This window comes from Bos grunniens, chromosome 19 (genome assembly GCF_055505025.1).
Source record: "Bos grunniens cultivar Pamir isolate PY7600 chromosome 19, Bosgru_T2T1.0, whole genome shotgun sequence".
In the NCBI taxonomy this organism is placed as follows: Eukaryota; Metazoa; Chordata; class Mammalia; order Artiodactyla; family Bovidae; genus Bos; species Bos grunniens.
Window position 1 is genome coordinate 11,171,604 of NC_141183.1, and position 23,498 is coordinate 11,195,101.

Consider the following 23,498-nt stretch of genomic DNA (forward strand, 5'->3'; position numbering starts at 1 on the left):
ATGCAAAACGAAACCAGGAAATACAAGCCCCTGTTGTTCTGCACGGCTCTGGATTTACTGTGGGCATTATGTTCAGCCTGCTCGGTCACACAGGCCCTGCTTTGAGATGTCTGGACGTTCTTTTCTGGAGTAGGGCCATGGAGCTGTGCGGCCCAGCAGGGCAGAACCACGTCCCTGGCCTACCTTCCCCCACAAGGTCCCTTGGTCCAGTCTCTTACCACACTTACCCTCCCAGCAAACTGTGCCCTGGAGAGCATCCTGCCTACAGACGAACCCAGGATTATCAGATAAGCAGGCAAGGAGCAAGACCAGCCCCAAAGTATGTTTGTGGCCCAACCAAATCCATTCTACAAATGCTGGTGGTTACAATAAGATTGAGGAAATTTCAAATGATCTAATATCTAAGGGATCAGGAAGATACTCTATACTGGGTTTTTGCCAGGTGGGCTGTGGGGCTAAGTCCAGGGGCTCCCCTGTCATGCAGCTGACTTGGGGAATAATGACCAGCAGACTTTCCACAAGCAGAGCTTCTATGTGGAGGAGCCAGTCCCTTTGTGAACACTGGACCTAAAGGAGATGTCCAGACTGAAGCCAGCAATGTCCAGAGCACCATCTTTTAGGGACAAAGTGGGAGGTGATGCCATCTGAAACTGTTCATCAAGTACTCTGGCTTCCTCGTCCCCTTCTTCCTTCATCCTACCACCCCACCATCCGCTTCCACCCAGTTGATCTCTGTCTGTGCCTACCTCAGCCCCACAGAATAAACTGCACCTACCACTGTTCTCATATTCTGTTATTTTCTGATTTTCTGGGCTTCCCTGGTGGTTCAGTGGTAAAGAATCCACTTGCCAGTGCAGAAGATATGGGTTCGATTCCTGTATCAGGAAGATCCCCCGGAAAAGGAAATGGCAACCCACTTCAATAGCCTTGCTTGGGAAATCCCATGGACAGAGGAGCTTGGCAGGCTACAGTCTGGGGGGTCACAAAAGAGTTGGACATGGCTTAGCGACTAAACAACAATCTTATTTTCAGATTTCGTTAAATCATATATTGTACATTGTTTAATGTTATATTATTTTTTTTATTTTTAAAAACTGTACAGGATTTCCCTGGTGATCCAGTGGTTGAGAATCAGCCTTCCAAAGAAATAATTAAGAATCTGCCTTCCAATGCAGGGGACATGGGTTTGATCACTGGTCAGGGAACTAAAATCCCACATGCCTCAGGGCAACTAAGCCCACCCACTGCAACTGAGACCACACACCCCAACTAAGACCCGATGCAGCCAAAAAAAAAATTCTGTGCATGTTTCAATGCCTACGTTTATCGCCTTGATACAGACTAGGGAATGTGAGGGGTTTTCTCTGTGAGTATTCAAGATGGTCTCCTAACACCTGGCTTTTCCATCTTTTCTGTCTTCATTCGATTCAGTTTGTGTGTTTTGACTTGGTTCTTTGGGTTGTTAACCATCGTTCTGGTTTAGCTGACACATTGACAGGGCCACTTCCCACTAGGTCCTCAGCACCTGGACGTGTCCAGTGTCCAGAACCTCGATCTACTTTGGAACACCAGCAAGACAGAATGTCCACACTGACCATGCCGCATGCTGACTTCTCAGAAAGTTGGAAGCCGAGGCCTCCTGCTATAAGTGGCTTCCTCTGTCGGAGAGATTAGTGCTCTGATGTCACTCTGAACTCCATGCCTGGGAGCGCCCTGAGCAGCCAGGCTAACACTGGACTGTCCAGGCTGAAGGAAGACTTGTTAGAGGAGGTGACCTGACACACCAGCTGGCTTGTCCCACATTTATCTTGAACCACAAACTAAACTGAAGGCACAACAGTGGACCACCCCTCCCCCATTTCTCTAAGGATGGATTTTTAAAAATCCCTTTCCTGTTTCATGGTTCCTGTAAGGAATGGACAAGGACATGGAGAAGAAGGTGGAGGGAAGATGACTCTGAGGGCTTTCAAATGGCATAAAGACACCTCCTTTGTAGGGCTTGGTCTTTCACTGGAAGAATTAAAATTCCTTAAGGCTGTGTTGGGTTTTATTTTCTTATATTTTTGGTCACTCTATACGTTGTGTAAGGGTCTTAGATCTGGCAGGTAAATGTGTTTTCTCAGGCCACATGACGTGTTCCTTCTGACCTCACCTGGTGTGGTATCCTGACAGTGGAGCCCACTCTGTTGGTCCTTTAGCAACACCCTGGATCACCTCGGGGCTGGCCTAGGATTCTGATATGGGCACTGGCAGGGTTCACAGGTCCCCATACTAACAAGCCCAACCAAGCTCTGCTGGCCTCCCCCAAATCCTTAAGCACAGCCTGAGCTCAGACAAAGATGCTGGGGTTCAACGGCCGGGAGAAGCCAACCTTCCAAGAGGCAGGCACTGCAGGAGGGGAACCCCAGAAAGGACAGAGCTTGCTGTTCTCAGCCCAGAGGAAGGACAGTGTCTGGTGGGCGTGGGAAAGGAGAAGATGAGTGGGAGCCCTGAGCCTCTTTTTTGAAATTAATTTTTTTAAAATTTTAATTAGAGGACAAGTGCTTTACAATGCTGTGTTGGTTTCTGCCTCACAACAATGTGAATTGGCTGTAAGTATACACATTTCCCCTCCCTCTCGAGCCTCCCTCCCAGCCTCCACCTCCATCTTACCCATCTCTGTCCTCACAGAGCACCAGGCTGAGCGCCCTGTGTTCTATAGCTATCTATTTTACACTTGGTAATATATATATTTTCAATGCTACTGTCTCAATTCATCCCACCCTCTCCTTACGTCCCTGTGTTCATAAGTCCATTCTCTTGTGTCTCTATTCAGCTCAGTTCAGTCGCTCAGTTGTGTCCGACTCTTTGCAACCCCATGAACTGCAGCACGCCAGGCCTCCCTGTCCATCACCAACTCCCAGAGTTTACCCAAACTCATGTCCGTTGAGTCAGGGATGCCACCCAACCATCTCATCTTCTGTCATCCCCTACTCCTCCTGCCTTCAATCTTTCCCAGCATCAGGGTCTTTTCAAATGAGTCAGCTCTTCACATCAGGTGGCCAAAGTATTGGAGTTTCAGCTTCAGCATCAGTCCTTCCAATATCTCTATTCCTACCCTGCAAATAGGTTCATCAGAATCACTTTTCTAGATTCCATATATATGCATTAACCCGGGGCCTTTTAATAAAATAGTGATGCTCATCCTAAATGACATTTGTAGCATCACATGGGCCTGTGTGAGGACCCTCACAAAAGTTCTCAGGTGGGTGCTCATGGTAGGTTGTGGCTCTGAGCCGTAACAGCCCTAGGATTCTTGGCTTCCAGAGGAGAAGATTTTGATCTGGGGCCAGAGACAAGGCTTGACCACTTGAAGCTTTTGTGTAGCAAAGTTTTAATAAAGCATAAAAGAGACAGAGGAAGCTTCTGACAGACATCAGAAAGGGGCAGGAGAATATCCCTTTAACAGTTTTTAGCAAGGCATCTTATACTTGTTAGCAAGCTGTTGATCACAGATAGAAGAAACACCTCAAGGCTGAGAGAGTTCTACAACACCCATATCTGCACAACGGGAATCCTTTCCGGAGGAGAATGTCTCTGGGAGAGATATACTGTATACCTCTTGAAGGAAAACAGACTTGCAAACAAGATACATTAACATAACTTAAGAGAAACATTTCCATCCGTAAGATGTACTGTTTTGTTGGGCAATTAGCAGGTCAAGGTTGGAAAACAGTTACTTTCAGGCAGAACTGATTGTAGTCATCAGTTCAGTTCAGTTCAGTTGCTCAGTCGTGTCCGACTCTTTGCGACCCCATGAATCGCCGCACGCCAGGCCTCCCTGTCCATCACCAACTCCCGGAGTTTAATCAAACTCATGTCCATCGAGTTGATGATGCCATCCAGCCATCTCAAACTTTTTTTAAGTTCCACACTTCTTTTTCTACCTTTTATAATTAATTGTGCCACCAAGCTGGGATAAGATAAAACTATTTTTCTTGGGGTCACTGGTAGATGGAGCCATTCCAATGAGCCTTCTTGCCACAAGCACCCTGTAGGTGTATGCTCTGTGGCAAGAATAATTAAATCCCATCCTCTGGTAATATTAATCCTAATTAACTGATCATTTAAGGCCTTATCCACTTTAACAAGAGCCGATTCGGCCTCACTAGTCAATTCTCTCTTAGAACTAGGATAAGGATCGCTTTTGAAGCAATTAAACAGAGGCTTTAAATCTGCAGTGGTCAGTTTTAAATGTGGGCGTATCCAATTAATATCCCCTAATAATTTCTGGAAATCATTTAAAGTTAGTAAACGATCTCTCCGCAGCCGCAAAGGGGCATGACTCACGGTATGGGTATTTAATACCCTCCCTAAATAAGAAAAAGGAGGATTTACTTGTATCTTATCTGGAGCTGTCTTTAAACCCCAGCTTTCCAAGGCCTCAATCAATTCAGATAAAATTTGTTGCAACAAGGCTCTGTCCTTATAAGCTGCCAAAATATCATCCATATAATGTATCAAATATAGATCTTTATACTTTCCTCTAACATTTTGCACAGCTTGGTCTACAAATTTCTGACACAGGGTAGGGCTATTTTTCATTCCCTGAGGCAAAACCTTCCATTGAAACCTTCTATAGGGCTGTTTAAAATTAGCTGAAGGGAGACTGAAAGCAAGCCATTTATAATCCTGATCAGCCAGGCGAATGGTAAAGCAACAATCCTGTAGATCTATAACTATCACATTATACTGAAAAGGCACAGCCACTGGGGAAGGGAGGCCTGGCTGGAGGGCCCTCATGTCTTCCATAGTTGCGTTAGTAGCCCTCAAATCTTGTAACAATCTGCATTTTCCTGATTTTTTCTTAATAACAAAAATAGGAGTATTCCAGGGGCTATTAGAAGGCTCTATATGGCCAGCTGCCAGTTGTTCCATAACTAAATCCTCAGCTGCCTGTAACTTTTCAGCTGTTAAAGGCCATTGTTCCACCCACACCAGATCATCAGATTTCCAGGTAATAGGGTCGGCAGCAAGAGCAACAGCATCTAGGATAAATTTGAATATCCCAGACCTTCTGTATTTTTGTTAGGAACCGCCTCTAATGGAGAAACAATTTTCTGCTGATCTTTACCAAGCCCCTTATCAGGATTATACCTCATTTGCAGCATTTGATTAGTAACCTTTTCATCCAGGCTATATAAAAGCATTCCCATCTGAGATAATATATCTCTCCCCCATAAAGAAAAAGGTAGTGAAGGAATCATATATGGACAGAAAGTGTCTTGTGCCCCCTTCTCATCTGACCATGTCAAAATTTGTGAGCTCTTAGCAACCGAAGGCACTGACCCTATACCTACCCGGCCGGCACTGGTCAAGCATGTTGGCCAGGACGAGGGTCAATCTTTTCCAGCAATGCAAGAGACATCTGCTCCAGTATCTAACAGCCCTGACATTTTATTTCCTTGAATTAAAAGATCTTTTAAAGGCCTAGAAGCTGTAATTTCCTGCACGCAAAAAGCCAGATCACTAGATCCAAATCCTCTGGGGCCCCTAGCTTGAGAAGTCAAGGTTTCTCCTGTCTGATAATAAGGTAAAAGCAAAAGCTGTGTTATTCTTTGACCTTTATTAATTTGCACAGTTTTAGTAGGCAGCGAGATCAAAACTTTAATTTCCCCAGTATAATCAGAATCTACTACACCAGGCACCACCGAAATTCCTTGAAAAGAAAGCGAGCTACACCCCAGCACAAGTCCTACAATGCCCTCAGTTAGGGGGCCAGTCACTCCCATTAGAATCGGAGTAACCGGTCAGGGGTTAATATTGTTGTGGTGGTGGAACTGAGGTCCAGTCCTGCGCTACCTGGGGTTGATTGGCATGGCTTGTTGTCCCTGCTTGGCAGGACATTGCCGGCAAAAATGCCCCATTTGGCCACAAGAGAAACATTTTTTATTTGTAGAATCGTTTCCATTACGATTAATCTTTTTTTTTTTTTTTTAAGCCTGGGTGAGGCCCCCCGAGGGGCTTTTTTCCAAGGAGCAGGCTCTGTATATTGTGCATGCGACTGCTTTAAAAGCTCCTTTGTTTAAAAAAAAAAAAAAACTCTTTATCTTTCTAAGCCTTAGGCAATGCTCTGGGAGGCTTTGGAGGCAAAATGGGGAACTCCTGGGCCCTGGGAAGCACAAGTGGAGGTGGCGGTGGTCGCCTTAAATAAGAAAGTGGTGGATAAATTTTTAAAGCTTTGCGTAGACGGGGAGGGGGCTCGCCAGGGCCCCTGGCCGCAGCGTCCTGTAAACCCTCTACTTCCTCAGGAGGTAGAGCCCAGTCTCCCTCTTTTTCTTTGTCAATGGCAGAAAACATGACCTACGCAGAAGGTGGAGACCCACCATCCACCGCTATAGCCTCCCCCATAGGCTATCTAACAGCCTCATGACGAGGGTCCAGGACATTTCTAATCATATTCCACAGAGCAAAAGCATCTACACAAACCATTTCTGGCCCATGCAAAGTATAAAACAAACGTAGAAATTTAGACAGTCTTCCTGTGCTTACTTTAACGCCTCTATGGGCTAACATATGAAGTAATATTTCAATAAACATTTGTCTATTCTTAGATGCAGAGAAACCCATTCTTCTAGAGAATATTCTTACTGATTCTGTACCCTCCTCACCCTGCCTAAACTGCAGAGGGGAGCCGGCCACCCACAGGTACAATCCTAACCGTCCCGCGTTACATTCCCAGATTACTTCCTCCTCAGTGTCCCCTGTTCTGGGCGCTACTTGCCGGAGTCCAACTCCAGCAACCAGGGATTCAACCTGAAGAGATGACGGTGTCGGCCAGTGAGACAGCCTCTCATTTTTCTATGGACTGCTTGTTTATTCCAAGTTTAAGATTCTCTTTTATACTTTTACAGAAACATTAGGCCAGAGGTTTGACATTTTCAGTTCCCCCCCTACCAGATTTAATATCTCCATAAATCATTGTTGTTCTTCAAACAGAGTTCCTGCTTTAGTGATTCTCTCCGGATCAGCCTTATCATCTATTATCTACTTCTTCTAATGTGTCCTATAGTTAACTTGTGATTACATTGTAACTCATGCTATATTCCTCAGTTTACTACTTATCTTCCTAAATCCTGTTTGCCCCTAACATCCTGAGCTCACTATCTCTTAAAAAGGCTTCTAGCTATAGTATCTCTAAAAATTCCTAACTTCTATCAGTTCAGTTCAGTTCAGTTGTTCAGTCGTGTCCGACTCTTTGCGACCCCATGAACTGCAGCACGCCAGGCCTCCCTGTCCATCACTAACTTCTATAAGCTATAGTAAAATATGCTAACTTTACAACATTCCTTAAATCTTTAACTTCTAACTATTATAATTTTTTCTAAGCCCTAAATTCAGTAAACTCCTTTGCCATAAACATTCTCCTCACAAATAGGCTTCAGATATCAATCCCTCCCATGGCCTCAAGCTATGGCCTATGTGCTCATCCTGGAACACTCTTTTGTAAAAGTCCTTGAACAAATGTCAATGATTAACTTTATGAATTATTTTCTGAGCACAACTGCAGAAGGCTTTTTGCCTTCTCATGCTCCTCTCAAGAACAATAAGCACCTTAATATTCCTTTTCAGTCAACTCAGCCGAGGAGAGGAAAAGACAAGTCAGAATTACAAGGCCTAACTCCTTCATCCCAGGATCCATGCCTGCGGAATGAGGAGAGGGGGCTGGGGACCGTGCCTTCATTTTGTCAGTAATGCCTAACGCGGCTCCCTACAAACTCCGGGAGTTGGGGATGGACAGGGAGGCCTGGTGTGCTGCAATTCATGGGGTCGCAAAGAGTCGGACACGACTGAGCAAATGAACTGAACTGAACTGAAGTTGGAGCAAGCATCTTTTAATTTCATGGCTGCAGTCACCATCTGCAGTGATTTTAGAGCCCCTCAAAAATAAAGTCTGTCACTATTTCCAATGTCTCTCCATCTATTTGCCATGAAGTGATGGGACCAGATGCCATGATCTTAGTTATCTGAATGTTGAGTTTTAAACCAACTTTTTCACTCTCCTCTTTCACTTTTATCAAGAGGCTCTTGAGTTCTTCGCTATCTGCCATAAACATAGTATCATCTGCATATCTGAGGTTATTGATATTTCTCCTGGCAATCTTAATTCCAGCTTGTGCTTCATCCAGCCCTATGTTTCTCATGATGTACTAGCATATAAGTTAAATCCAGTCCCATCACTTCATGGGAAATAGATGGAGAAACAGTGTCAGACTTTATTTTTTTGGGCTCCAAAATCACTGGAGATGGTGACTGCAGCCATGAAATTAAGACGCTTACTCCTTGGAAGAAAAGTTATGACCAACCTAGATAGCATATTCAAAAGCAGAGACATTACTTTGCCAACAAAGGTCCATCTAGTCAAGGCTATGGTTTCTCCAGTGGTCATGTATGGATGTGAGAGTTGGACTGTGAAGAAGGCTGAGTGCCAAAGAATTGATGCTTTTGAACTGTGGTGTTGGAGAAGACTCTTGAGAATCCCTTGGACTGCAAGCAGATCCAACCAGTCTATTCTGAAGGAGATCAGTCCTGGGATTTCTTTGGAAGGAATGATGCTAAAGCTGAAACTCCAGTACTTTGGCCACCTCATGCGAAGAGTTGACTCATTGGAAAAGACTCTGATGCTGGGAGGGATTGGGGGCAGGAGGAGAAGGGGACGACAGAGGATGAGATGGCTGGATGGCATCACTGACTCGATGGACATGAGTCTGAGTGAACCCCGGGAGTTGGTGATGGACAGGGAGGCCTGGCGTGCTGCGATTCATGGGGTCACAAAGAGTCGGACACGACTGAGCGACTGAACTGACTGACTGACTGACTGACTGAAGCAGGGTGACAATATATAGCCTTGACATACTCCTTTCCCTATTTGGAACCAGTCTGTTATTCCACGTCCAGTGCTAACTGTTGCTTCCTGACCTGCATACAGACTTCTCAAGAGGCAGGTCAGGTGGTCTAGTATTCCCATCTCTTTAAGAATTTTCCAGAGTTTGTTGTGGTCCATACAGTCAAAGGCTTTGGCATAGTCAATAAAGCAGAAGTAGATGTTTTTCTGGAATTCTCTTGCTTTTTTCATGATCCAGCGGATGTTGGCAATTTGATCTCTGATTCCTCTGCCTTTTCTAAATCCAGCTTGAACATCTAGAAATTCACGGTTCACGTACTGTGAGAAATCTGAGATATGCAGATGACACCACGCTTATGGCAGAAAGCGAAGAAGAACTCAAGAGCCTCTTGATGAAAGCGAAAGAGGAGAGTGAAAATGTTAGCTTAAAACTCAACATTCAGATAACTAAGATCATGGCATCTGGTCCCATCACTTCATGGCAAATAGATGGGGAGACTGTGGAAACAGTGACATACTTTATTTTCGGGGGGCTCTAAAATCACAGCGGATGGTGACTGCAGCCATGAAATTAAAAGATGCTTGCTCCTTGGAAGAAAAGTTATGATCAACCTAGACAGCATATTTAAAAGCAGAGACATTACTTTGCCAACAAAGGTCTGCCTAGTCAAAGCTATGATTTTTCCAGTAGTCATGTAAGGATATGAGAGTTGGTCTATAAAGAAAGCTGAGCATGGAAGAATGGATGCTTTTGAACTGTGGTGTTGGAGAAGACTCTTGAGAGTCCCTTGGACTGCAAGGAGATCCAACCAGTCCAATCTAAAGGAGATTAGTCCCGGGTGTTCTTTGGAAGGACTGATGCTAAAGCTGAAACTCCAGTACTTTGGCCACCTCATGCAAAGAATTATTGACTCATTGGAAAAGACTCTGATGCTGGGAGGGATTGGGGGCAGGAGGAGAAGGGGACGACAGAGGATGAGATGGCTGGATGGCATCACCGACTCAATGGACATGAGTTGAGTAAACTCGGGGAGTTGGCGATGGACAGGGAGGCCTGCGTGCTGCAGTCTATGAGGTCGCAAAAGGACACAACTGAGAGACTGGAGTGGACTGAACTGAACTGAACACGGCCTGGCCGCGGGTCCACTGGAGGGCGCCACTCGACCGGGGATTCCGGCCACACCCACGTGAGCTCCGCAGAGTCTGCCCAAGCGGGAGGGGCGGGACCCAGGACTAGAGAAACGAAACCTTGCCTACCGGCGGCACAGTACGCTCGGGAGCCGCCTAGGTGAGAACTAGCGGGCCGGGCTGGGGTGCACAGTTGCAGGGCCCGGGCGCGGGTACCTTGGACGCAGGTCTCCAGGGGGCGGAATGCGGGTTTACGGGGAGGGATGCCGAGTCCCGTGAGTGCAGGGCGCAAGTTACCCTGGTTACGGGCTGTCCCACTGGTCGGAGTGCCATTCCCCTAGAGGCGAGAGGGTCCCATGGATCAGGGTTCCCGCCGAGTCTGGTCCTGGGTCGTGGTGCCCCGGCCCGAGGCGCTGCCGGGGAGCGGCGCTTGCGTCCGGATGCGTCGCGTCCGGCCGCCGTACGGGCCGGCCCCCTCCTTCTTCGGGCGCCAAGTTTCGGTTTCTCTGCGGGTTCCTGGTCCATCCCGGCCCCGCGGGGCACTGCTGACCCTGCTCTCTGGCCGCGAGCAGCAGGTGGGCGCGGCGGACCCGAGCGCTTTCCCCGGGCCCCAGCGACGTTCCCAGGGGCCCAGCCTCAGGTTGGACTCCCAGCGAGGAAGTGGTGGACTCCGGCTTTGAACCCAAGAGCACCCTACCTGGGAGGGGGCGCGGCGGGGGCTGATAGCTGATGGGGACCGCCAGACCGGGGGCCTCTGGCTCTACCCTGAACTGAATCCTGGGCTTTCACTAATTGCAACAACGGGAAAGTGATGTTGCGAAAAATGCCAGTTATCTTTTATTTCACAGTAACTTTTAGGAGACCGGGATCACTGCCCACGTAATCGGGCCGTCCAGAGCTCGGGGTGCTCCTGACTTATCAGGGTTGTCTGACTCATCAGAGTTGTCTGTGGCCAGGGGCTGAAGGCCAAGTTGGCGCCCCTCCCGTGATGGCCTTGACAGCTGGGAGTGGGCTGTGGCCCTGGGGGAAGCCAGGGAGGGCTGAGAATGGGGGAGTGGAGGTGGGGGCCTCCACCTGGTTTTCTTTGGTGGTGGTTGGGAGGATGTTGCTGGAAAAAGGGGGAAGGAAAAAAGTCCGGTAACTGAGAGGATAGAGAAGTGTTGGTACCTGCCATAACCCATAAGCCCCTGGTGCTGGGGAGAAACAACAGGACACTTTAGTGAGGAATTCTGATCCCTGCTGTGAGTTTTCTGGTCTGTGTGGAAGCAGAGCTTTGGACAGAGGGAATGCACCTTAGGAGAGAGGACTGGGCCCTGGGGAGTCATCGAGAGCTTTTAGTGAGAGAGCGCCCAGACTACAGAGGTGGTTGTTTCAGGGGGCGTTGGGAGGGGCAGAAGGGAAGTGGGGATCAGGACCCTGAGGGTAACCGCACACTTCTGGTGCTTTTGGTCCTGTTCTCCCCCTACCCAGCCCACCATCAGGGGAGAGCAAGTTGGTGGTGTCAGACGAAGTGAGAAGGAGACTCAGGGACCACAGGGGGCCGGCAGACAGGGAGTCGCTGTCTGATGGGGCCCTTTGCTTGCCCTCCTAGCTGGGGAAGGAGCCAACTGGGCCACTGTTCCAGCAGAATTCTTGGGTCTGAAGCCAACAGAAAAGGGTGACAGGTGGATCTTTGTGCCCCAAGAACCAAGATACGTGTCTCCACTCTCACCATGGATGAACTCAGCGGTCTCTGGAGGCTGGAGATTCTCAGCCTGAGTCCTGACCTTGCACATGACCCTGACCATGGTTTGCTGCCACCCCCACGCAGGGTGTTCAGAGGGCCAGATTGTCTGTAAGAAGAGTGTAGGCTTAGTAGATGGCAATTCCTGTTATTAGGAATCTTGACCACTGGCCCTGTTATTAAGAGTCCTGACTGTCATCCCCTGTAGCCCTGGGCTGCCCTGTGCAGGCTGGTTCCTTTGGCAGGCTCTGACTCAGCCATTTGCTGCCAGCATTTCTGCAGTGAGCCAATTAGAGTCTGAGTCCCTTGTCTGGGGCATACAGCAGGTAGCCCCAGTCTCTGTCTGCTCCCCCACTAACCCCAGTCTCCACTCACTTGGCTCAGCTGAACTGGCTCCCAGTCTCAGCTGGTTGGGGACATTTTTAGATTCACTGAGTCCTGTCAGGAGGCTGGGAGGGGCAAACCTGGCCCTGGTGGGGGCAGCAGAAAAGGAAGTGGGTGCTGCAGCCACATGGAAGGGGAGGTTGGGATGAGGAAGACTGGAGAACCTCGGGGGTGGTGATCAGACTAGGTTTCAATTGAGCAGGGAGAACTGGGCTGCCGCAATTTCACTTTCTCAGAAAATGAAACTGAAGCAAGGCTGTGGTCATGTGACAGGTGGCGGGGTATAAAGCTGGCAGCCTCAAGACTCTAGCTTCCAGATCGGCAGAAGCATGCCAGCCCCAGGAATTCCTCTCCCTGGAAGTATGGAATGTCCTTCCTGCCGGCATATCTCCAAAGAGGAAGCCCCGAAGTTCTGCAGTGAGTGTGGACAGAGGCTGCTTCCTGCAGCCCCCGAAGGAGTAGCAGGTAAGGCCCCGATGGGGCTGGGAGCCTGGTGCAGGTGGTGGGGAGGGCAGTTAGCTCAGTCCCTCTTCCATCCCTAGAAGTGGAGACCTTGACCAGCAGGCATCCCAGGCTAGCAGGTCTTCTGTGACTAGAGAACTGTTTGTAGAGGAAACACTTTCCTTAGAAATACAGTTTTATCTGGTCCTTTGCTGAAAGCATCTGTCACTTTTTAAAGAATTTCAGTTTCATTTCTTGGAGAGAACTTGGAGTTTCCTTTCTCCTTAGGAAATGGGAAGTGTTGGGCTGAGCTGAGGGATCTTAATGGATTTCAGAGGATGCTGTATAAAGTGGCATCCCAGGCCCCCTTGGTGGGGGAGGGGTCCCCGCAGCTTGCACAGGCCCCTTCCTGATGAGGGGTGGCTCATAGGTGCATGAAGGAGGAACCATGTCAGGTTGTCCTCACCTGCTGACTCTGGTGGGTCCTTGATTCTTTTGATGCCTGGGACATTGGACTGTCTCCCTCTCCTAGTACACGCTAGACATGCTCTGACCTCAGGACCTTTGCACTTCCTGGTCCCTCTGCCTGGAACACACCTTTTCTTAGAGGGCTGCACAGCTTCCCCTATCCCTGCCTTCCAGTCTTTGCTCAGCTGTCTGCTCTTCTGGAGGCCCACTCTGACCAACCAGTTGCAAACTGTGCTTGCCCCACCCCTTCACTCCGAACTGCACTTCCCCAGGCTATCTGTCCCAGTAGCACTTGGATGACACCATGGTGGGTCTTCAGAGACCTTTGCTCTCTTATTCACTGCTTTATCCCAAGTCTCCCATACGTTGCCTGGAACACAGTAGGTGCTCAATAAATAATTGCTGCGTGAACTGAAGAAGGTGCAGTTTGAATCAGGGATGAGATAGATGCCTCCACCCCCGCCCCCGCCCAGTTCTTTTAATTGGTTCCGTTTCGGCTGCATTTGTACAAAGTGCTCCTGTTACAGATGCACTCTTTGGGCTATAAGAGGTATGGAGACGTGGTCACTTTTTGTTGCACTTTTTGTTGTTGCTTTTCTTATTGATTTTTTCTTGTTGCTAATCCTTTGGGAGGAGCTTGGTGGGCAGCCAGTTCCTGATCATCAATTCCTGGTCCAGATGTTGAATCATGGCATGGTATGGCTGAAGTTTTGGTATCCAGTTGTAATTTCCCACCTTCCAGAGCTCCCCACCCCTGGTTACTAGAACATCTGCCTGACTAGAGGGTCTTGGGAGGAGGGGTCTTTGGGACCTCAGAGACTAAAAGCGCAAATGAAACCAATACCAATCAGCTAACCTGTGATTTTCCCAATGCTATGCTAAATATTGAGGGAGGAGCTATCATCAATCCCCATTTTACAAATGCCAAGAGTGAAGCAAGGAGAAGTAAGTAACTGTTCACAGTCATGCGGCTAGCAACTGGTAGAGAAAAGATTTTGAACTCAGGACCCAGAGCCAGTTCCCTAAAAGGAAGCTGTGGTTGAGGTCTTGTTGGCCTTAGCATGGTCGGGGAAGAAGTTTTCCTGTTCCATTCTAGGTCCTTTTGGCTTGTCTAAGAATTAAATTGACATGAGATGGATTAACAGGAGAAAATCAGGCCTTCATTTGAGTCTCAAGTCCTGTGCCTGGTGCCTCCTGAGACTCACCCCTTTGGGAGAGTCAACAGGAAAGCTCACTCCTCCTGGCCTCCCTTTAATTTTGTGCGAGGGGCTTTCAAAGGGCTGCTAAGAGCAACTAATGTGTTTTCCAACATAACAGGGGAAAAAAAGCCTCGTCTGAGAACACCAGGTCATCTTCTAGGGTCTTGCATGTCCAGGCAGATAGGGAGAGCAGGCAAGATAGCCATCCACCTCAGCCCAGTCAGAGGTCATTCTGGAGCCCCTACCCTTAGCAGGGCTCGGTCACTACCAAAGTGGACAGCCCATACCTCTAAGATGCTTGGCATCTCTGCCAGTTCCAGGGGCAAAGGCTTTGAGAGTTTTGGGGAGCTGGTTGGCTTCTAGGCTGCCTGCTTATCCTCTGTGAGCACAGTGAGTGCTAAAAAGGGCCATTGTCCTTAGAGCTGGGTCACTGGGGGTGGCCCCTCACACATCACTGGGGGTGGGAGGGGAGGAGCTGGGCCCTGGTCCCTCAGTGTGGGGCACACAGTAGGGCTGAGGACCTGGGTATTGAATGAGACTGCCAGTTTCCTTCTTCTGTCCCCCACCCACTTCCTGCCGGCTTCTATGCTTCTCTCACCCAGCCAAGCCTCTCCTAACAGGAATGGAAACTGAAACCCAACTGTTAGGAGGCTTGGCTGCTGTGGGGGTTGTCTCTACCTTTTAGCCATTTGTAGGTCTGCCAGGCCGGGAGCTCTGGGCATCCTGGACGCTGGCCTCCCTCTGGTGCTGTGGGTGCAAGTTCCTTGCGAACTTGAGCAGGGCTTGGAGCCAGAAGAGGCTGTGGTGCAGCTTCCTGGAGGTGCCCAGGATGACTGAATCTGAGGGGGAGTGAGAGGCCACCCAGATAAGGACGTGAAAGTGAAACGTGAAACCCAAGTTCTGTTCATGGAGCCGAAGAATGAATTCTGCAAACTAGCAAAATCATACAGGCAAAGTTTATTTTTAGAAGACAGGGATACAAAGCCCTCAGCATAGACATTGAGAGGGGGTGAAGAACCTCCCCAAAGGCGAGGATTGCAGCAGTTTCAATCTTTACTAGTATTGATCTGTACCTTTTTGGTTGGCTCGTGACCTGAATATACGTCCTTTCTGACCAGTTAGTTTAAACGTCGCAGTGTCCAGTTTGTCATTTTTATAGCTTTCTTGGATCCCCCAGTTTCTCAGTTTTTCCAGACATTTCAGCAACATCCCTCAACCCTTTCTCAAGACCCCAGACCATTATTTAGGGGCTAGATGTATGTTTAGGAGCTAATTGTCTACCTGGAGTTTTTCTCCTTGATAAACTGGACGGCAGTTAATTATTGTCTTGTCCTGGATTTGAAGGTTTTATGACCCTCCAGACCAGGGAGGCATTCCTCTGAATGCCTGGAAATTGGAACAAAGAGTGAGATGCTTACTTGAGAAGAGAAAAGTTGAAATTAAAAAAATAAAAGAAATCGAGGTCTCAAAGTCTTATACTGTCTAACAATTTCTGCCTCAAAAGGAGAGTGTGTGGAGAGTTCCAGGCCACCCTGGGCATAGGTGGAGGGTGACTGGCTTTGCCAAGGGTGATGTGCATCTGGTCTGCGGTGGAGGGCTTCCAATGTCATTAGATCCAGCAGGGCAGAGGGTCAGGAGGCCCTCCCCAACCCCAATTCCCCGCTCTTCTGACAGCTGCCCCAGAGTATCCAAGTGGGACTTCCTCCTTGAGTGCTAAAAGATTATTTTTTGGAAGGGAGGTGGTTTCTGGGAAATGTATTTGTCCTTCTATTTTCTGCATTTCCAAGTTTTTCTTGTTGATGTTTTTATAATAGAAAACAATAAGATAAGCAGCCCAAGACCCCATAGGAGTCCGGGAAGGATTGAGAGCCACTGGGGAAGCTCCAGAGGCAGCCGCCGTGGGAGAGGGTTAGCCCCTGGGGTTCGGGTGTGACTGTGGAGGGCTCACTGGTTAGAGAAAGAGCCACCTGCCTGCCACCACTTGTGGGTCCAAAGATGTGGCCACACTTGGTTTCTGTGGCTGCCTGCACTGGCTGTCGAATTTGTGCCGCAAGGGAGCAAAACATTTCCCTCTTCCCTCCCAAATTCTTTGGCTGTTCAACAATTAAATTGATAAGAGACAGATTCACATTTCATATGTATAGAAGCCCCATAAAAATTTGAGACCCAAAAGGCAGCCAGGTAATTAGAGCTTCTATAACATCCTGACTTAAGGAGCCTGCTAGGATCTGGGGTTACAAAGAAGAGGGCTTTTCCCAGGGAGGCAACCTATTTTGGAAAATAGAGGTTGCTCTATTATGTAGATAAGTTTCTTGGTTAAAAGCTGTCTATAGTAATGGCTCTCTTCCTGTTATAGACCCCCTTTCTGATGTAAATCTAAAACTTTGAGGAGGGGTTCAAGAGCTTTTCTTAAATCCCCTGAGTTTTCATTGCCTTCAGCAGGAAATAACCCTGGGTGCTAAAGTAGCTTTTTGAGGTGGGAAATTCTGCTCCCTTTCAATGCCCACCGCACCTGACCCGGGGGCTGTCGGGTGGTGGGAGGATTGGGTGGGCTGGGAGAATTGCATTGTTCTATGTAGTGGTTTTAATTTTTTTTAAATTGTGATAAAGTATTTAAAAACAAGTGATGGGAGAGATGATCACAAGCTGAGATATGGGGAAGTCATTGGGGCTTATACACGATTCAGCCTGAATGCTGCGTGAACTGGAACAGCCTGACTCATGGCCTGTCAAACATGCCTCACACATGTGCTTTAGCCGTTAGCAAGAATGCTTTGAAGATAGGGATGGATGCGTTCTGTGCTGTGGTGTCCACATCAACACAAACCAACACAAACCACAACCCCCCCACACTTGAGGTTCCCTTTCCATCACCGGGGTCATGCTGACTTGCAGTGTACATGGTAATCTACTTCATGGATGTACCCCTCTCGTGTTTGGTGTATGTTCGTTGTTCTGACAAGGTGTAAAACTGAGGACCAGGCTTCAGCAGAGCAGTTCCTCGGAACTATTGAGAGGCTGCCACCTGGGCTGTAGTCCTCAGTTTTGCTTGAATAAAACTCTCTTCTAGAGGGCTTCCCTGGTGGCTCAGTGGTAAAGGATCCACCTGCCATTGCAGGAGACATGGGTTCGATCCCTGAATTGGGAAGAGAAGGTCCCCTGGGGAAGGAAATGGCAACTCACTCCAGTATCCTTGCCTGGGAGATCCCATGGACAGAGGAGGCTGGCAGGCTACAGTCCATGGGGTCACAGAAGAGTTGCACACAACGTAGTGACTGAACAACAACAATTCCTTATTATAGATTGATTATTGATTATTTGCTTTGATGCACAAACTTTACCAATTTAAACACATTTTAACTGGACAATTGAGAAATATGACAGGACTATTTCCTGTCATATCAATAAAGATGTCACAGTCACCAGCAGTTGCAGCCACTGTGAATGGTGAGCTGGTGAGCCCTGAGGGAACCCAGGAAAGAAAGAATACCTGCTACCTAGCAGCCATCGTCGGACATGACTGAAGTGGCTTAGCAGCAGCAGCAGCAGCCATCAGACTGTAGCCACTCCCTGCAGTGAGCCCTGAGGAACTCTGGATGTGAAAGCAAGATACTGGCCCCAGATATCTGAATCAATCAAATGAATGATTTCAGTGAGCCCAGACATTTGCATCTTCCCATACATAGAAAAGTGCTAAATTTCTTAACTTGGGTTACCAGGTTTTCTTGAATTAACAATAATCTTTTGATTTTCAGGCTCCCTGCCCTTTGTTGCAAAGCTTCTGTGTCACCTGGCTCCTCCCCTTGCCTCCTTGGAGCAGTTCTCATGGGATAACTTGAGATCCTGTCTTGGGGGCTTGAAGTCCTAAGAATTCCCACTGAATAAAACACATAACTCTCAGTGTTTAGGTTATGAGTATTTTTTTTTTAGATTATTTATTTATTTGGCAGTGTCAGGCTCAGTAGTTGCGATGTGGGCTTAGTTGCTCCAAGGCATGTGGGATCTTCCTTCCCCAGCTAGGAATAGAACCTGTGTCCCCTGCATTGCAAGGTGGATTCTTAACCACTGGACCACCAGGGAACTCCCGAGGTTATGAATATTTTTTTTCAGTTGATACAGTTCAGTGGCATTAGGCACAGTCACACTGTTATGCAACCAGTCATCACCAACCATCTCCAGAACTTCTTCCTGTTTTCACACAGAAACTCTGTCCCCATTAGACACTAACCTCCCTCCCCAACCCCCAACCCCTGACATCTGCCATCCTACTTTCTGTCCCTGTGAGTTTGACTGCTCTAGGGAACCTCATATGAAAGCTTGAGGCATGTGGAATTTTCTTTAGCCTTCAGGACAAGGCAGCTGCAGGGAGGGGTGGGGATTGCTGTGGGAGGACAGGGGAAGCAGATCCAGAGCTGCTGCTGGGGTTCATTTCGGAGCCCAGAAGTAGAGTCTGTACAGCTGACTGTTTTAGGTTGAACTAAGGTGGAAACAGTGTCAGACTTTATTTTTTTGGGCTCTAAAATCACTGCAGATGGTGACTGCAGCCATGAAATTAAAAGACGCTTACTCCTTGAAAGAAAAGTTATGACCAACCTAGATAGCATATTGAAAAGCAGAGACATTACTTTGCCAACAAAGGTCCGTCTAGTCAAGGCTATGGTTTCTCCAGTGGTCATGTATGGATGTGAGAGTTGGACTGTGAAGAAAGCTGAGCGCCAAAGAATTGATGCTTTTGAACTGTGGTGTTGGAGAAGACTCTTGAGAGTCCCTTGGACTGCAAGGAGATCCAACCAGTCCATCCTAAAGGAGATCAGCCCTGGGATTTCTTTGGAAGGAATGATGCTAAAGCTGAAACTCCAGTACTTTGGCCACCTCATGTGAAGAGTTGACTCATTGGAAAAGACTCTGATGCTGGGAGGGATTAGGGGCAGGAGGAGAAGGGGATGACAGAGGATGAGATGGCTGGATGGCATCACTGACTCAATGGACATGAGTCTGAGTGAACTCCGGGAGTTGGTGATGGACAGGGAGGCCTGGCGTGCTGTGATTCATGGGGTCGCAAAGAGTTGGATACGACTGAGCGACTGAACTGAACTGAACTGAACACATGGTGGTATGAATAACCTATATGTTACGACGGGAGGATATAAAAATTGGTAACCTCCCTCAGCTTACCCCCAGCCCAGACCCTTCACACCCTTATGAACACAACACTTAACATTTGGTGTGTCACCTTCCAAATGTTTCCTCCATGTGGTTGAAAACTAGTGCACCCTGCTTCCATCGTGTGGCACTGTGCCATGGCCTCTAGCTGAGACTGGCCTCACCTCTGCCACGCAGCAGCTGGTCCTATCTGGACTCCTGTTCTGCCATAAATGCACATAGCTGGGCCGGATGCTGGCAAGGGATCTGCCCCTGGTGCCAGTGTGTCTCAAGGACAAGCTCCAAGGAGCAGCCGTGTGCATTTATAATGGAAACCTTCATATCCACAAGGCTTCCCCCAGCCTCTCTCCTCTGTAGGCTCTTTGAGTTTCATCTCCAGCCACACCAGCGTGTCTAGCTTTGGGCCAGTCAGATTGGTAGAAGGGGGTACCTCTTGGGTTCTCTTGCTACTTCCTTGATTGGTAGGGAAAGTAAGTGTCTTCTCAAAGGTTAAGAGCTCACTTGTAATTCCTTTTCTTTGAACTGCCTGTTTTCTTTGGGGAATTCCCTTTTTTAAAAGTTATTCTTACTGATTTTCAGTCACTGGGGCTGTTTGTATTGGAGATGACCAGACACCCAGCTCCCTGCTTCCTCAGCGGGATGCGTGCACTGGGCCTCACACGTTCATTTCCAGACTGAGGGAGTCAGGTCTCGGCACAGCTCTGCATCTTTCTCAGGTCCCAGCGGCCCTGCTTTGTCCTCAGGCTGCTGCCTTCATGGAGGCAAACTAGTTGATTCCAAGCATAGGGTCTGTTTGTCTGATGGGAAGGAAGGAGTTGATGGGTTAGAAACCCCAGTAACCAGCCCTGGACCCCTGCTGTACTTCTGCCAATCACTGGAACTGGAGAAATGCCAGGTTCTGATTGGTTCAGTGTAATGGGGGCCCCACCCTCTGCAGTGGAGGCTGGTGGAAGAGAGAGGAGGTCAGCATGCCCACAGTTTATCAAAGGACAGTGGCCCCGGGCTGTCATGTGTTACAAATATCCTCCCAGTTTTATTTAGTTCCTTGGCCTTAAGTTTCATTTGTAGATGAACCTTAGATGTTTGTAGATGTTTATTATATTTGTTCAGTTCAGTTAAGTTGCTCAGTTGTGTCCAGCTGTTTGCGACCCCATGGACTGCAGCACGCCAGGCTTCCCTGTCCATCACCATCTCCAAAGCTTTCTCAGGCTCATGTCCATCGAGTTGGTGGTGCCATTCAATCATCTCATCCTCTGTCATCCCCTTCTCCTCCTGTCTTCAATCTTTCCCAGCATCAGGGTCTTTTCAAATGAGTCAGTTCGCCTCAGGTGGCCAAAGTACTGGAGTTTCAGCTTCAGCATCAGTCCTTCCAATGAATATTCAGGACTGATTTCCTTTAGGATTGACTGGTTTGATCTTCCTGCAGTCCAAGGGACTCTCAAGAGTCTTCTCCAACACCACAGTTTAAAAGCATCAATTCTTCAGCATTCAGCTTTCTTTATAGTCCAACTCTCACATCCATACATAACTACTAGAAAAACCATAGCTTTGACTAGGTGGGCCTCTGTTGGCAAAGTAATGTCTCTGCTTCTTAATATGCTGTCTCGGTTGGTCATAGCTGTTCTTCCAAGGAGCAAGTGTCTTTTAATTTCATGGCTGCAGTCACCATCTGCAGTGATTTTGGAGCCCCCAAAAATAAAGTCTCTCACTGTTTCCATTGTTTCCCCATCTATTTGCCATGAAGTGATGGGACCGGATGCCATGTCTTAGTTTTCTGAATGTTGAGTTTTAAGCTAACTTTTTCACTCTCCTCTTTCACTTTCATCAAGAGGCTCTTTAGTTCTTCTTCAGTTTCTGCCATAAATAAGGGTGGTGTCCTCTGCATATCTGAGGTTATTGATATTTCTCCCAGCAATCTTGTTTCCAGCTTGTGCTTCATCCAGCCTGGCATTTCACATGATGTACACCCTTGCCCACCCAACAGCAGAAATTGTACCAGGCTGATTCACTGTAGCCAAGACAGCACCTTGAGTGGGGAGAGGACTAATCTTGAATGGCGCTCATGGGAGGAGTCCAGGTTTTCCCTTGGGACATTCACTTGTCTTTCTGAGATGTGACCCGTGTGCATCTGCCTTTGTAGGTCCTCAGAGCAACCTCAAGGAGACATCGGTCCCGGAGGTGGAAATGGAGTGTGGACAGGAGCTGAGGGAGGAAAGCAGCCCCTCCTTGGCCCTGGGCTCAGGTGATTGGCAAGAAAGCCCAGACGAGCCCTGTTCGAATGCCTCGTGGCAAACCAAGCGCGTGAGTGTCTGGCCCTGGGGAGCTGGTTCTGCCCATCTCCTAGCTTTACAAGGACGCTGTTTCCTGCTGTGGTTTCATCAGTGGCTGAAGAAGTGTCCCCACAGCGTCCTCTCCAGGACAGCTTCACTTCACTGCTGCCTAGCCTGTTGGCCCCTGCATGCTCGGCTGTGGCAGAGCTGCCCCTTCTGTGCCTGATTCATGCAGGGTCTCTGCATCCCCTTCCCTTTTTCTCCCACCATACCCAGCATGTCGTGTCTCCCAGAGGCTGTGGCGGGGCTGCATCTAGGTGTCTGAGCTTCTGCCACGTTGATGTCTGTCTCTGCTCTGGGCATTTTGCATGGACCAGACAGTTCCTAAGGCGCGTCCAGGCTTTGGGGAAACGGAGGTGCTCTGGAAATGCCACCATTCCTTGAAGGAGACGCTGAGCTGTCTTGTCTCCCTATAAGTGTCGGACCCCAAGAGTGTCTCTTGAGTGAGTGACCAGGCAGGAGCCCAAGTGAGGCTGCAGAGAGTTGCCTGACAGATTCAGGACAGATTCATCCTTCTGGATGAGCGAGAGCTCCCCACGCCGAAGTCCAGCCTGTCTAGACCTAAGCAGCTGGGTCTGTTCCCAGGTTTCTTGGAGGACTGAGAGGGATATTGTCTCTCTGCCTGGTTGGGGCTGGTTTCCTATGTGGTCCTTTGTTGTTCCTTGTGGTTGGGTGGTGGGGAGGTGCTGCAGCTGTCACTACTGTGGCCCCTCGTGAGTGTGCGTGCATGCCTATGTGAGTATGTGCACACGTTCGAGTGTATGTGTGCTCATAGTATGTGTGTGGTATATGCATGTGTGAGTGTGTGTGGTAGTTGTGAAATGTGTGTGAGTGTTTTCATTCTCCTTGGACACTAATCCTTACCAGAGCAGGATGGCCAGCTTTGAGCCTGGGCCATGGGGGACACTGAAATTTTGGGTAAACTTTTTTTTTTAATTCCTTTTTCAAATTTAGTTTTTATTTATTAAAAAAATTTTTTTTTAACTGGAGTATAATTGCTTTGCAAAGTTGTATTAGTTTCTGTTGTACTTGAAAGGAATCACTTATATGTATACATATATCCCCTCGCACCCACCCCCATCCCACCATCTAGGTCAAAATAGAGCACCAAGCTGAGCTCCATACTGCAGGTTCCCACTAGCCCTCTATGTTACACATGGGTAGTGTATTTATTGTCAAATCAAGGCTCCCAATCCATCCTACCCTCCCCTTCCCTTTACCTGTGTCCATATGTCCATTCTCTACATCTGTGTCTCTATACCTGCCCTGGAACTAGGTTCATCTGGACCATTTTCCTAGATTCTACGTAACATGCTTATTTTTCTCTTTCTGACTTACTTCACTCTGTATAATGGACTCGAGGTCCGTTCATACCTGTATAAATGGCCCAGTTTTGTTCCTTTTAATGTCTGAGTAAAATTCCATTGTATGTCTACACTGCATCTTCCTTATCCATTCACCTGTCAGTGGACACTTAGCTTGCTTCCATATCCTGGCTGTTGTAAATACTTTTAAAGTGAGTATCAAGGAATACGCACCATTAGGAAGTTAAGTGTTTGACACTGTGATTGAAAACAGTATCGACCCCAGCAGGATTAGACCTTTTTTAAACCTTGATTGAGTAAGTTTAAGGCTCTCTTGGAAGAAAGAATGGGCAAGAATAACGGAGAAAAATTGTTGAAAAGAAATGCCTAAAGTGGGACTTGCTGTATTAGATGAACAAAAACATGTTTCAAAGCCAGTCATTAAAACAATGAATCTTGGGAGGAGTCCATGTA

The 23,498-nt window shown here is 48.0% G+C and overlaps 1 protein-coding gene across 9 annotated transcripts in view; it reads left to right on the top strand.

The window, feature by feature from the left end:
- Nucleotides 1-10,042: 10,042 nt before the first annotated feature.
- Nucleotides 10,043-23,498, top strand: part of LOC147351213 (E3 ubiquitin-protein ligase RNF213-like) — a 121,694-nt gene continuing 108,238 nt past the window's right edge. For 2 of the 9 annotated variants that reach the window (XM_086356518.1, XM_086356525.1), the window contains exons 1-3: nucleotides 10,060-10,172; nucleotides 12,393-12,584; nucleotides 21,531-21,691. In XM_086356518.1, coding sequence (XP_086212644.1) covers nucleotides 12,449-12,584; nucleotides 21,531-21,691 — 297 coding nt within the window. In that variant the 5' untranslated portion in view covers nucleotides 10,060-10,172; nucleotides 12,393-12,448. Of the gene's footprint in view, nucleotides 10,173-10,481; nucleotides 10,653-12,392; nucleotides 12,585-21,530; nucleotides 21,692-23,498 lie in introns of those variants that run through there. The other 7 variants (XM_086356524.1, XM_086356527.1, XM_086356523.1 and 4 more) reach the window with 5 other exon arrangements.